The sequence below is a fragment of the Python bivittatus genome, unplaced genomic scaffold (genome assembly GCF_059951505.1).
Source record: "Python bivittatus isolate LINGU-HERP-01145 unplaced genomic scaffold, Pbiv_v1 ctg000310_np1212, whole genome shotgun sequence".
Classification (NCBI taxonomy): Eukaryota; Metazoa; Chordata; class Lepidosauria; order Squamata; family Pythonidae; genus Python; species Python bivittatus.
In genome coordinates, this window is record NW_028277054.1 from 6806978 (window position 1) to 6821313 (window position 14336).

At 41.9% G+C, this 14336-nt stretch overlaps 2 protein-coding genes across 2 annotated transcripts; both read right to left on the reverse strand.

Moving 5' to 3' along the window:
* Nucleotides 1–4030: 4030 nt before the first annotated feature.
* LOC103051933 (protein NKG7-like) lies at nt 4031–9222 on the reverse strand. The gene is made up of 4 exons (XM_007443047.3): nt 7763–9222; nt 6610–6759; nt 5578–5712; nt 4031–5278 (listed from the first exon to the last, which is right to left on the reverse strand). Exons 1-4 carry the CDS (start codon nt 8046–8048, stop codon nt 5238–5240), a joined length of 612 nt encoding a protein of 203 aa, XP_007443109.3. The 5' UTR covers nt 8049–9222; the 3' UTR covers nt 4031–5237.
* Nucleotides 9223–9834: 612 nt separating this feature from the next.
* Nucleotides 9835–14336, reverse strand: LOC112542701 (uncharacterized). Its single transcript, XM_025176177.2, has 3 exons — nt 14214–14336; nt 13058–13202; nt 9835–12714 (listed from the first exon to the last, which is right to left on the reverse strand). Exon 3 carries the CDS (start codon nt 12669–12671, stop codon nt 11340–11342), a length of 1332 nt encoding a protein of 443 aa, XP_025031945.1. The 5' UTR covers nt 12672–12714; nt 13058–13202; nt 14214–14336; the 3' UTR covers nt 9835–11339.

A 14336-nucleotide genomic window follows, 5' to 3' on the forward strand; every position in this document is an offset into this window, starting at 1 on the left:
TTGTTGTCAGCTAGATGATCATGATATTTATGCAAAAGAAATCCACTCGTGACACTCCTTGGGTCATTTTCTCTGGATATAATATAAAAATCAGTTGGAGTCTTTTTTTCCCCTTTTACATTAATTATATATAAACTTGAATGTGTTTACATCCCAAAACAATTTTGCATTCAATTTTTTATTTAAGTTTAATTATTTTTAAGTGGTTTTGTAGAACGTTTTAATTGTTGGTTGTATTGTCTGCTGCCCAGCATTGTTTTGTGTGAGATGGGCAGCCATATAAATTTGATAAATAAATAAAATGAATAAATCAAACCCCATGAACACGTAAACTTTGGATGACACCACTCCTGAAAACACAGATATCAGAGAAAAGGGCTTATTATAACTTATTATAGAAAACTTGTGTAGTAGAATTTTTGTCAATATTACCATAAAGATTTACCAAAGATTTACAAAAACCTTGCACACCAGGAAAACACATATGCAAATATATATATATATATATATATGAAGGGAATAGAGCCTGCCAATGCAGAAAAAAAAATTCTCCAGGGCCTTGCCCCTGGCAAATCTGTAAGCCGGTGCAGACATAGAGCAGACGTAGCATCAGTGTATTTATGCATGCATGGCAGAAATGGGACCTTGAGAGAAATTGAACTTGAGAGATTCATTGCACAATATTCAAAGTGGGAAGCCTTACCTAGGTTAATTGGATAAAAGTCACAATCTGGATCTAAGCAAATCTTCCAGAGACCCCCATGAAGCAGGCCATGGGGTGTGCTTTCTGTCACCCAGTAAGGGGTGAACAAGGCCGTCAGCATCAGCGTTAGACTTCCAGTGCAAAAAACCAGGCTGCTGAACCAGAGGGGCTGCATCAAGAAACGGAAGTTACTCTGAGAATACACCGATATGGCTGAGATACTCCTAGAATGGAAGAGAAGTGAGACATTATCCCCATTTGTTGTGAAAGAGAAGCTACAGGGCAAAAGATGTGGCCAGTAAAGAGGCACCAAATCCGGTCCCTGGAGTTTGCAAAGTACGTCACCATGGTTAAAAAGAGACAGGGCTTCCCCTCTTCCAGAAAAAAGAAGAGGAAGAGGAAGTCACTTATATTTCTTTAGGTGCTTAATGGGGGAGACCACCCTGCTTGCTTCCCATTACTTGAACAAAGACCTCCAGCCTCTAAGATCTCTATTTCTTCTTCTGTTTCCTTTCTGTTCTGTATTCTAGAATGGTAATTCTGAGGATTGGAGAATTAACTTCAGTAGAAGCCCTTAGGAGAGGATATGCAGAATGTTGCAAGAGTACTAAATGATTAAGTAACAGAATCTCTCATTAAAAAAGGAGTCACAATAATAGTAGTCTTGAGTGTAGCTAGTTGGAATCTAGCCTGGCTGTCAATGAATGGTAACAGACATTCATATTTGAAGAAAGAGCTAGATTTTCTTCAGGGACAAAAAAATCTCCCTTCTAGCAAAACAACATCTTGAAGAAAGGGGAGGATAAGATAGAGACAGGAAGGGACCTTTGTCTTTAAAGACAGAGGCTCGATTGACTAATGACAGCCAGGTGAAAAACAGATGTGGGAAGGTCCTTCTCTCATCCATCTCTTGCCACTTGCCTTAGTGATCAAAATAGCTCATATTGGAAAAGAGATCATGTGATATCCAACATTAGGTGATCATTCTGTCCCAAAAAATACAGGTAGAAGCAGATCCCACCCATCATTGTAAGTGGACAGGCATGCACAATTAAAACCAAACACGAGCAAACCAAAAAAAGGGGGAAATTAAGACTGCCTTAGCTACCACTAGAAGGCAGTGCCTCTTCTTCTTCCCCAGATTTTGGAATGAACGTGCATTCTTCTTTCTCTCCGTTCTCCTTTCACTCTCACACGTGTCCAATTTTCATGACTGGGACAAATGAAAGGGGAGCGAACAATTCAGAATAGCATTTGTTTTAGAAGACAATATGAAGATCCATGTCCATCAAGTCTGGAAATAATGTTGCTTATTATGTGGAATGGATGACTAGGTTATTATTAAAACTAAATAGGCCATTCCTCCAGGCTAGGGACCCAACAGCTAAGAATAATGAACAATTTAGCAATTCAGTTCAGTGCCTGGTGGATGCAGAAGATGAGGGCAGATTCTGACTGTGCCTAGGAGAATCCGTTGATGTCTTATGGTTATAAGAATGATGCTTAGCTTCTCAAGCTAAGCAGAAAATAGCTCTCCTACCTTCTTGATTCTGGGGCATATCTTCTCCTGGAGATCTCAGGAGACAATGTAAAATCCTAAAAAATGAGATCAAGCCCTACCACATCTTTCACATCAGTTCACAAAATTGGATAGCTTCACATGACCCTTCTGCCACACAATACCCTAGGTATTCCATGACATCTTGTCTGTTCTACACTTCCTCCCTTTCCCCTACCACAATGGGTTCTCTTCTTGTCACACCTGTCTGCCATATTTATGTCGGGGGTTGACCCTGGAGAAGCATCAACCCCTGCAGAAATAAATCCAGTTGCCTAGGATACTACAGCTGATCCAGTCACTACCAAGCAATATAAAACTTGACCAATCAGGTTCTTGGAGTGTTCTACATGCGGAGATTTAAACCAATCAGATATAGCAACAGGGAAAGTGGTCATGCACCATTCTGGAAACGTTCAGCCTGCTTTCAGCCAGAAGTCATATGGGTCCTGCTAAGCTGCCTTGTTTTCTACTCTGCTTTTGTTGTAATCATTCATGTCAGTGCTCTTCTAACTTCTGGTTTGTTTCATAGAAAATGCTATGGCTCCTGAACACAGCTCATGCTTGGCTTGGTTAGTTCTAATCTATCCTCCTCCCTAATTCCCAGTCCTGCTAAGCCATGCTGGACCTGAGCAGACAATGCCTCCCCATGTCCCATTGATTTGAATGAGAGAGCACAATTTAAACCAAGATAGAACAACCTATGATGACAAATAGCTCTCATAAGGTCTTTGTGCAGACTTAGAGGTCTTCTGTACAATACACAACAAAACATTTTGTTCATTTTCCTACTTCTGACCTGCCAGCAAGTCCTCACCAAAAGTTTGGTTGTTCAGGAGGCTCCATTAAGGAGAAGGTGATCCCTCAGTCCTCCCCAGCTATTGCTGGCCTCTTATCTAACCACAAAAGCTTGATGGGAGGAACCCCAGCTCAGGTCTTCTCCTTCCCATTATTCTCAGAAAATTGTCAACCCAGACTGAGTGAGCCCACCAAACTGAGAGAGAAGACATCTATGAAACAATTTGAACAGCAGAATTCTTTTGGTAGGAGTCCATGAGGTTTCCCCCCCCCCCCCTCATTTTCGAGAAGTATTAATCATCAAGACCAGTTAATCAACTAAAATTTCCACCAACTGGCCTTATTCTCTGAACCAAAAAGTAAACAGTGGCAGTGCACACACACATTGCCATTCAGGTTGATGGCATTCAGTTCATGCTTTCCTGCCAGCCTTCCTTCCTTTCTGTTGCTTTGAGGGAGACCCAAGTGCCAGCTATAGTATCCATATCTGCAAAATATGAATCCATTGGTAAAACCTGTAACTTCCTTCCCTGAAAAGTAATATTATGGGATAAAAGGGGATCCAAGGAATCTTTTTCCAAATACTAATTTCCATACTAGGGTTCCACTAAACATAAGACTCTTTAGCAGCTATTTCCTCAGAATTCACTCTAGAACTTGAATGAAACCATCATATTTTGTCTGCGCACAGGTCTCCCCATTGCCCTAAATATGTTAATCTGTTTCATTTGTATTTTGAAATACAGACATACTAATAAAAAGTCAAGTCAAATGAGGGATGAAAAGAGGTACTTTTATTTATTAGATTTCTTTCCCACTTTCTCTAGAGAGCTCATGGAGACATTTGTTGATTCTCTCTTCAACCTTCTGTAGCCTTGCAACACTCATGGGAAGTAAGTCAGGATGAGAAAGAACAACTTGGTTCACTTAACTTGTCAAGATATGCTTTAATGAATCATGATCTGTTGAATAAAATAGTTGGCTGGGTTGTCACTCATGTTAAGCCAAAACAAATTATGATTGCTATTGTGTAAAGAGCACACAATGACCACCTCATGAACTTTATGACTGAACAAATATTTAACCTGGATCTCTTCAGCCTACATCAAACCCTTTATATATCTCATCATGCCAGCTGTGGGAAAAAAATCATTGCACACTTTAACATTGAAAAATGGCTTCTTTAATTTCAAACAAGACAGGCATGATCTAGAAAGAGGTCAAGAAAATCTGAGTGGAGCAAGAGAGGATAGGCAACACTGGGGCAAAACACACAGTTAAGAGAGTTTATTGACAACAACTAGCAAACAAAACCATATTCATGTATGTTTTCACTGACAAATACAATTCACAGGTAAATTGATCTCCACAAAGAGATATTTACATGCCAGATTCACATGCATTTGCACATAGATCCTCAGACAAGAAGGCCTAAACAAAATGGACGCCACTGTTCTCTTTAAGATGTCTGTTTTACCAGCATAACCTTACTACCAGATACTCACTCACTTACAGCTGAAGCCAATGCCCCTTCAGCAAACCTACGCATGGTGTGACTCATCTTCAGTTGGAGAAAGGCTGAAATATTGCCTGCCTTTGCTGACAACTGCAATGTAATTTTAAGGTGTCTTTTTGAGGTGCATGAAGACGAATGAGGCATTATTTACAATGAGTGCCAAGGAGTAGCTTCACATGTGCTTTCTTCTTATCTATCTCTTCCCTTCTCATTTCCTGCCTTCAGCCCTCTGTGACGCATTACGATACCCAACTTGTATGAAATTAGCACGAGTCATTGCTTAGCTGCAAATCAGAACTGGAACCCCAAGTCAAACCACGGTTTCTAATTTAAATGTGAAGCAAACACCTATATTTTCCCAGATCATAGTTTTTGGAATGTCATAGCAAGCCATGGTCACAACCAGCTGTCAAACAATATTACATACCCAGTGTTCTGTCAAACTGGGAGGGAACTGACTGAAGGCCATTAATAGTAGCAAATCATGGCCCGATTAGATTGGAATGAGGAGAAATGTGACACCTTCTTCTTATACCCAGGATAAGGTTCCATTTGCCCCAGCTAAATGCCCTACTGCATAATTGTTTCCATGATTATGAAACCAATAAATCTGCTATGGGTGACTTTTTAAAAAGTCCCAGTGGAAGGGTAGATGCCTAGACTTAAGAAATGATGGTTTTGTCAGTCAGCAAAAGTAGCATACCTGGGGGAGAAAAGAAAAAAATGAGGCATATTAAGACACCTAAGTCAAAACCAGAGATAGTAATATTTCATTTATTAATTTAAAAAAAAACATGCCTGGTGCTTATCTACACCTGTCTATCAGCCTTGAAATTCAGATGTTTTGGACTTCATCTCTCAACTGCCCCAGCCAGCATGGCTAAAGGCAAGAAACTGTGAAGTCCTTCAAACCATTGCTAGTGACACAAGCATTACATGGGCATTAAATGTAGAAAAGAGACAACTGCAGGACTTTTAGCACTTCTAGAAAACACAACTCACCGGTGATGATGTACATAAGAACGGAGGCCCAGCCCAAGCTGAAGGATGAGCCAAATACTAGTAAATGTTGGGCGTACCCTGGGGAACTCCTAAGAATGGCTGTGAATAGAGACATGGCAACCAGGATGAGGAAACCTAAGGCCAAAAGGGAAGGAAAAAAAGTGTGGGAATCTATTGAGTGTTGAAGAGCAGCTTAGTTGATCCTCACCCATCAACCAAGCAGTCAAGGCTGCTAGGATGCTGCACCCCATATCTTCAAGGAGCACCATGGCTGAAGTTCTTCCACTGGCTACAGCTGAAACCACTGTGGACAGTTTCTTAGGTTCATCAGCTATTAACTGAGAGTTGCTCTAGGACAATGGAACTGAAGGACTGCCCAGACTAGGGCTATCCATCAACCATAGGAGCGAGAGTTACACCATAGTAACCGAGCAGGAGCTCCAACAACATGTGACCAGCTGACTTGAATGGTCCACCAAGGCCAACCTATAGCTCACTATTTCTTTCTGGGCTGGAAGGGCTGGTCTCTCTCCACCCGTGTCCCTTTGGATTGTGACCCTAAAGACAGGGAGTGCTTCTCTCTTTTGCTCCTTCTTTTCAACTTGTCTGAGCTGCTTTGGGAAGCAAGGATTGCCTGCAAAATCCCTTTTGGTTTTAGACAGTTGCCAAACAGCCTGATAGATGAAATAATTTAAGAGATATCTGAGTTCATACCTGGGGCATCCTGCATGCAAAGCACAGGTTCAGCCCGAGGGATGGCCTCTGTATTTACAAAGTCCCACAAATAAGAGCTGAGAAATGCTTCTGATTCAAGTTCCAAAAAGATGCCTTGAGCATGTGGAGGCATGAACATAGCCCCTCCCTGAACGTTTCGTCCTGAGATGGTGCAGCCACTGCAGAGCTACATGATTCCAGGAAGAGACCCAGCTGTTTTAAAGAGTTGCAGGCAGAGGCTATGTTTGCACCCTGTACCCACTCCAAAACACCTTTTTTTAGATTAATTCTAAAAGGATGCCTGGCCCTATGACCCACCTGCACTGAAGCTGAAGACGGCAGCTGCTTTTATCACCGATACCTCGTAGAGCTTATGACGTTCAAAAGAAATGCAAATGAAGAGCAATCCTGTGAGGCCACAGAAGAGCGCTGTCAGCAGGAAGGCACGGGTAACATGGATGTGCAAAGCTGTGACCGAGAAAAGAAAACATTTGTGGGTTCTTGTGCCTCAAACAGTACTCCAAAGATTGCACCACAACATTTAATAACAAGTTGCCTCGTCTAAATCATAACCCCCATAAGAGGCATGCTAAACCCCCAATATATTTGATGCTCCCTTTTACTAACAACCCTACAACTCCACTTAGAAAAGAAAGAAGTCTGAAAATTCCAGTCTGGCTCACCATTTCTTGTAACCCTTGGATGTAAAAAAAAAAAAAAAGCTTAAATAAAAGGAACCCCGGGGTCAGTTACTGTTGTTATCACACCGCTAGCGGTGGAAGGTGAAGTGAGATGTGTGCAGAAGTGAATTTTTAAAAAGTAGCGGGGGTTTGCGTCTCCACCTAGCCAGACTTTAATTGGGGTGTAAATTCAATTTGGCCCCACTAGGTAGCAGCACCTCGCCACATTTGTCTGCTCTTGAAACGAGTGTTTGCATGGGAAAATCCAGGGTTAGAGGCTAGATGGGGAAATTAGATCAACATCCTGGAAAAAGGCAATGGTAAATCATCGTCATCCTGAGTTCGGCTCCAAGGTGTTGTCTTTTAGAATTCATTTTAAATGCAATTCGCTTCTTTTGCTCTGGGCTGGGAAAACAGCCACCTCTGTAACAACAGCTGTAGCAACAGCTGAAATAGCCCCCCAGAGAGCATCCTTCCTAACCTAAGGCTTCTCAAAACTGGGAGCATCCCTGAATGCATATTTGCATTAAGTGCAAACCCTCTCTTTTGTGAACCGGATTGTAAATTCAGCCAAAGTCTCAGCAGCCTCCTACTGCTGATCCCCTTTCTCTTTCCACCCAGAGTAGTTCCCAGGGTTCTTTTTGTGGGGCAAAATGGGAGAAGGGAGCACTATGAAGGCTGCTTTGACATCCTAGAGGGAAGATAGAATATAAACCGAATGAATGAATGAATGAATGAATGAACGAATGATCAACCTTAAGATATTACAAGATGGAGTGGAGAGATCTTACCTAAGAGATTGAACTGATACAGGTGGCATTTTGGATCTAAGCAGATCTTCCAGAGACCACTATGAACCATGCCTCTGTGAGTTGTCTCCAATACCCAGTAGGAGGTAGTCAAGGACATATATTCCAACAGTAGACTGCCAGCTGAGCAAAGTCCACTGCTGATCTTCAGAGGATGGGTCAAGAAAGACAAGTGTGTCTCTAAACTGGTGACGCTTGTTAAAGAAACTGCGGTGGATGTGGCTTCTCTGCATGGAGGATGAGGAAAGAAACTGTAAATTAAATGCATTAATATGCTCACTCCTAATTTATTTATTTTTTAATTCCTGATTAATAGTCATTTGGAGAAAAGTCCTCGGGATTGTTTGCAAGGCCTGGGAAGAAGGTGCAGGAGGATCTCAGATTGTGGCCCTGTGCTGTGCTGAAAATACCCTTCTGAGATTTCTTGTTCTACTCATTCTCTTACTTAAGAGAAAAATGACCCAGTAGGATTTTCATGGATGGAATTGTCAGGCTTCTCCTTGGCAGGCTGGACTGGAAAGAATCAACAGGCACACAAGAATCCAGGAATTTCTGATCAGGAATTTTTATTGTAGAAAAATTAAGAAGCTATTCTGAAACAATTCCAGCAACTGCTTTGTATCAAAAGTAATCTATTTATAGTGAAATTGAACATATTTTTATGCATTTGATTTGTACCCAAGCTATGCAATAGGCTAGATGACTCTCTCTTTTGATTTCCATCTTGTCTCTTTTAGTAACAGCCAGGTCTGATATCAAGTCGTTTTCCTCTGACCACGTGAGACTTTCAAAGGGATATGGGATCACTGCACTTTTAGCTATGAATGAATGGACATATACTCAACTCTTAGGCCCCCTTGTAATTAAAGATGGCTCTGGAGTTATGCGTCCCTTCTTTCAAAGTCTACCTCCTCCTTAGTTACCTACTTCCCGCTTCCATTAAATCCCAAGAGAAGAATTTTAGTCCTGGTGTAAGCATCTCACCAACGCTGGTGGGCCTCTGAAAAACTAAGCAGGACCAGATCTGTTTAGTATTTGGATGGGTGGGCTTCCTGAGGAAGAAATGATCGAGGGTATGGGGAGGAAAAATCAGAGTGGAAGATACCATCTGCAGGATGCTGAGGGCCCATTCAAATCAGGTACCATCTCTGATTTTATTACACAAATTTCTTAGAAATCATTTTCTTTCTTAGGTCTCTAGAACATCTTTGTAGAATGGGGTACACCCTGGCATTCATACAGATGACGCCAGGAGAACAATAGCTAAATATTGTTTGTACTGTTGGTGCTAAGTTGATCAATGTATTTACTTTTCATCCTATCACCACACATCTGAAACAACTTTATTGAAAAACTTAATTGATCATGAAACCTGTAAACGTTAACCAATCCATCTAATTAGAATAATTTATTATACAGATGTTAAAATATATGTACATCTATCCTTTCTTTACATTTGAAGGTTGTTTCTTTAACAATTAACTAAACCTATTGGCAATTTGTGAACAGAACTCAACTGTGTACAATCCCTCGCTTTTCAAATGGGAATAGGAAAAGGTGGAGGCACAAGGAAATAATTACAAATGCACTGATTCATGTATTTCTATGGATCTTTTGCAGGGCAATCTTGATCAGCTAAGAACCACCACCACTGTACTTTCCTCATGGTGTTGAAAGGGTGGGGGAGGACAAAATACAGGTCAAGGTTTCCAATTCTTTTTTTTAGACCTTACCCCTTTCTCCCTCCCACAACAGGTCCAACAGCCACACCTTTCTGCCATTTGGGGCAACACCTCTGCAATGGAAGCAAGGATGGAGAAACAGCAACCTCTTCTGAAATCAACCTGGTTGCCTTGGCTACCACCACTGGTTTCCTAGACTACCACCGGAATCTGCACTGATGGGTGCAAATTCCGACCAATGAGGTTTTGGGGTTCTTCTGTCCCCAAGGATTCTGGCCAATTAATGTTGCGCAACAAGGGGAAGAGTGTTTTAAGTTGTTTTTATTGTAATTTAAATTTTATAAACTTCCTTGTGAAGGGATAGAAGCATGAGGAGGAGGAGGAAGAGGTGAAAAGGGGAAAGGTGGACAGAGACTCCATGGTATCAATTCTGACTCCTTACAAAGAGACTTCTGAAATTACATAGGAGTACCTCAAGAAGTTGCTAAACTGATTGTTGTATCAATATCCATCCATCCATCCATCCATCCTAGTCATTGGGTTTTTAAATTGTTTTTAATAGTGAAATACAGGCAGAAATAAATAAATAGTGGTTATACAGAGAGAACTGTTCTCATAAAAATAAAATACTGCTATATTATATAGGGAGATGATCTCATATCTGACTTCCCCAGTGTCCTTTTTCAATCACACTGCTTTGATCATGCTATTCTGTTTGGAGAAATAAAATTAGGTAAATAAAATTGAACCTCAACTTTCTCTGCATCCTTGAAATACCCACAATGACAGTTCTACTCAAGTTTAAATACATCCGCTCATGCCTTGTTTATTAAACAGAACAGCCCATCTTGCTAACACAGTGCCAACTTTATTGCAACAAGAGACAAGTAATCAGAAAAACTACAGGAAACCATAATATTCTACTGTAAAGTACTTCAAATCATCAGCGATGCTTTTCTTGGGATTTTTAAATCCAGGTTCACTACGTAAGATTATACAAAGATGTTTTTACAACTTTCTAAACAACCTCAGCGTAACAGTTATGAGTGCTTAAACAGCTAGAGTAACATTTAGATATACTAGACAGACAGCATTAAATTAACATACCCATCTCTGTGTGCAAAAAAATAAAAATAAAAATTAGCAGCCTAGAATGGCTCTTTCATGGGATTTGCTAACCGTTTCTCCCATGTACTGAAATGATACAATCTTTGAAATGATATCATCTGTATCCTGAGATTTGCATGACGGTTTCAAGCCTCCTGTGCTTAAGCTAGTAGATCCAATACCAACTAACCTTTGGGTTCAAACCAGACAGACCTTGGTTTAAAAATCATGGATTCTTTCTACAGAACCCACAATGGAGCTTTTATAGAAGTCACCCATGTATGTGGGTGACTGTACGGAGTCAGGAGGATGCTTCTGTCGTAACAAACTGCTAAATGAACAATCCTGGCTGTGATGGTTAACCCCATCTGATGTATCTTAGAATACCCAGAGCAATGATGCCACCAACACGATTCGCCATTGCTTTTTCTATTCTCTTCAGATGGAAAGGTATCTGGTTGGATACTGGTTGCATTTACTGGATGATATGCCCATTCGTTAGCCTGTTTTGGAACGGATATCAGGCGTATCTGATTATTTAAGAAGACCCTTGTTCCGTGAATAAAGGGTAACACGGGCTGTGAATAAACTGTAAAACAAGACAAAATGACCACCATTTACAGACACTGGGAGTCAAACTTCTATCTTAACCAATTAAATAGCTCTGAAATTCCAGAGATCAAAACTTCTGGGGAAGTTTCCCCTTAGATCCCAGGTCTGTAGACTACATAGTATCCTCTTCTTCTCCTTGCTAATCTCCTAGCCATAATCTACTCCCAAGGTTTTGATTCTCCATCAGCTGCCATCTTTGCAGCCTCTTCCTTCTCCCGACTGGATGACTCTGCATCTGTATTGATGGCCAGATCTGTGGAACTCTCAGAGCTTGACTTCCCTGGCATGTCAGAATAAAGGCCCTGGAGGTAACGGGCAAACCTGCCATTCTTACTCCAATCTGAGCGAGACTTGGCGAGTTCCTTCTCTGTAGATGTACCTGCCTGATCCTGGGAAACTGAATTGGGAAGAGGAGAGGTCTCCGGCTTCTGTTTGGGTGGATCAGCAGACGCAGCCCATTCTACATCATAACTACCTCCTGCTTTGGAAGTATCCATTTTTTTGCTCTGAAGGGAAGAACTGGAAAACCACTCAGGAGCACTGGAGGTTTCTTGGGTATTTTCATATTCTGCCTCCCAATCTTCTCTTTTATCCTGGCCAGTTGTATCAGTCAGCTCAGCAGCAGGTTCTTGTGTCCCTTGGCTCTTTTGCCATCCAATCTGGGTATGGGCCACATGTCTTTGGTCTTCTGGGGCATCACACATCGCTTGCCAACAACTTCCATCTTGGTTCTTCTTAATGTTTACAGAAGGTACTCCAAATGACGATGTGCCTTCTCTTCTTCTATCCAGTGAGTCTGAATTCCAAGGGGTTGACTTAGCCAGACTTTCTCTGCGGTTGCCCCAGGACTTCCTGAAATTCGCCTGCTTTCCTTGCCAGTTGTCCCCTTTCCCATGCCTTCCACCTTCATCCCTCTGCTTCTCCTGCCATCCCAGTGGGGAGTGGGAATTTCTCCATCCTCTTGCCAAATCTGCTTGAAGGGATCCAGACCAGTTCTTCCCATCATTCCGTTGGGAAACCCTGATCCATTTGTTGTTTTGTCTGTCTGGGATTCCAGTGCTCAATCTTCCGTGTCGGCCATAATTTCCATAAGCTGTTTCATCATGGTGAGGCCCACTGGGGCGCCCGGTGTAAGGAGCACCGTCAGAAGCATTGTGAGAGGAGTGGTGGCAGCTGTTACAGCAGCTCACTGCTTGTAAAGCAACTGGGCAATGACATGCAGAGACAGACCCTTGCCCACTAGGAGTAGGTACGGGAGCCATGGCACTCTGTGCCCCTTTGGCGGCACTGTTAAGCAAGAAGTAGAGGACATCCAAGCGCACAGGCACCGTTAAGGAGGACAGATGGCTTGATGACACACGTCCCAGGGAGAGAGGATGCAGCTCAGAAGCTCCAGATGTGGATAATTCACTGGAGGATGACCCAGATGACACCAAGACTGGCCTTCTCTCTGGAGCATCAGTATTAATGGGCAGCTGCTTCTCTGCCATAGAACCTGCTATGTGGTTCTAAAGCCACTAGGAGACACAAAGACTACAGGAGGAAGGAGAATACAAAATCAATGGCAAGAAAACGATTTAATTCTCCAACATGTTTTAAACATGTTGGAAAACAGGTTTTTTTTTTTTTTCTCTCTCTACCGAGGAAAAGGCCTCCTTATCAAATCTACGAGTCATCTTCCTGCTCTGTCCTGTACAGGAAGCACAGCAGACTCCAACCATCACGATAAGCCCCAAATGAATAAATAATATTAGGAAATTTAAAGAATTTAGTCATTGTGGTTTATAAACTATCGTTCTCTCTCTTTCCCCCCTTCCCCTGTATTAGTCTCCAATGAGAGAGGGCAAATAGCTATTGGAAAGAGCACCTGTTTTACCTGCAAAAGGTCTCTTCAAGAAGGATGAGATTTGGGGGGAGAGAACCCTCCTGCTTCAAATCCTGAGAAGTTGCTTCTAGTTAGTGTTGACAATACTAGGCTATTTCTTGCTCTCTTTCTCTCCCCTGCAGAACACTCATTTACTCTGAAAAAGAATATCATTATAAGTAGGTAGGTTTATGACATAGTATTTATACCATATGCCCTTCTAAGGCCCATAGCTCATTCTTTAGAAAAAATGTGATTGCATTTTATCAGAATTTAATACAAGATCATGCATACTACCAGGTTTATACAACAGGTTGAAAAAGATTCATTAGTACATTAACCCAGCATGGTAAACTTAAATTTCAACCTTGGATGTTTGCATTTTGTACAGCCCCAAACATTTGCCTAGTGGTGGCTGGGAAATTCTAGGCTGGCCTAGGGAATTCTGGGCTGGGGAATTCTGGGAGTTGAAGTCCACACATCATAAAGTTGCCAAGTTTGAAAAGCACTGGCCTAGTATGATTCAGTAGATCAACACAGAATATGGGTTCGGTACCCAGTTAGGCATACTGTGCAAACCCAAATCAGGTTTGTACTTTTAATATGGTTCTGGATGCCATTGGGAGATCATTCATCAGCTTCTTTATTAAGAGAGAGAGAAGATAACAAAATTCTAAATTAATATATCTTTAACCTATTCTGGAATTAATAGTGTAGTAGTCACGGTCTGTGAAATGGGTGGCTATATAAATATAATGAATAAATAAATAAGTAAATATAATGAATGAATAAATAAATAAGGAACCCATTGCAAACTGATGAGAAACCCAGCACCTCTCCTTTCTAGCACTGCATATTCATTGCAAAAGGCCAACTACCAGTAGTTGACTTACTCCTGTAGTAACCCCAAGCACTCCATTCTCTGCCCAAGTTAAGGACGGCCCAGGGCGAGTTAAGTCCTAAGAGACAGCATTATTTTCTCCAGATCTGAAATCCCGTCACCCCCCCACCCCAAGATCCACCAGATATCCTCTTTATACTGTCCTATCTAAGTTCAGTTGAACTACAACTCCCAGCCAGCGGCTTTGGTCCAGTGCGTATCCTGTAGCTTAACCCAGCTTGGGGGACGCAGCTCCTCTACATTTTGGGGACGGGGTTTTCTCCCCACCGCGAAAGTTTCTGCGCTGATCCGGACGTGGGGGGGCTCTTCCAAGCCCCTTGCAGTGGTACCGGGGAGAAGGTGGGGAAAAGAAGCCCGCGGAGCCTCCGTCCGCAGACCTCATCAGCCGCG

What these genes read in the sequence shown, in the direction of transcription:
- LOC103051933 (XM_007443047.3), bottom strand. Translation starts at nt 8,048, where the DNA reads ATGCATTTAATTTACAGTTTCTTTCCTCATCCTCCATGCAGAGAAGCC. An exon ending in GTATCAGTTCAATCTCTTAG is followed by an intron (nt 6,760 to 7,762) that starts GTAAGATCTCTC and finishes TCTCGGTCACAG; the next exon opens with CTTTGCACATCCATGTTACC. An exon ending in CGTCTTCAGCTTCAGTGCAG is followed by an intron (nt 5,713 to 6,609) that starts GTGGGTCATAGG and finishes TTTTGGCCTTAG; the next exon opens with GTTTCCTCATCCTGGTTGCC.
- LOC112542701 (XM_025176177.2), bottom strand. Translation starts at nt 12,671, where the DNA reads ATGGCAGAGAAGCAGCTGCCCATTAATACTGATGCTCCAGAGAGAAGG.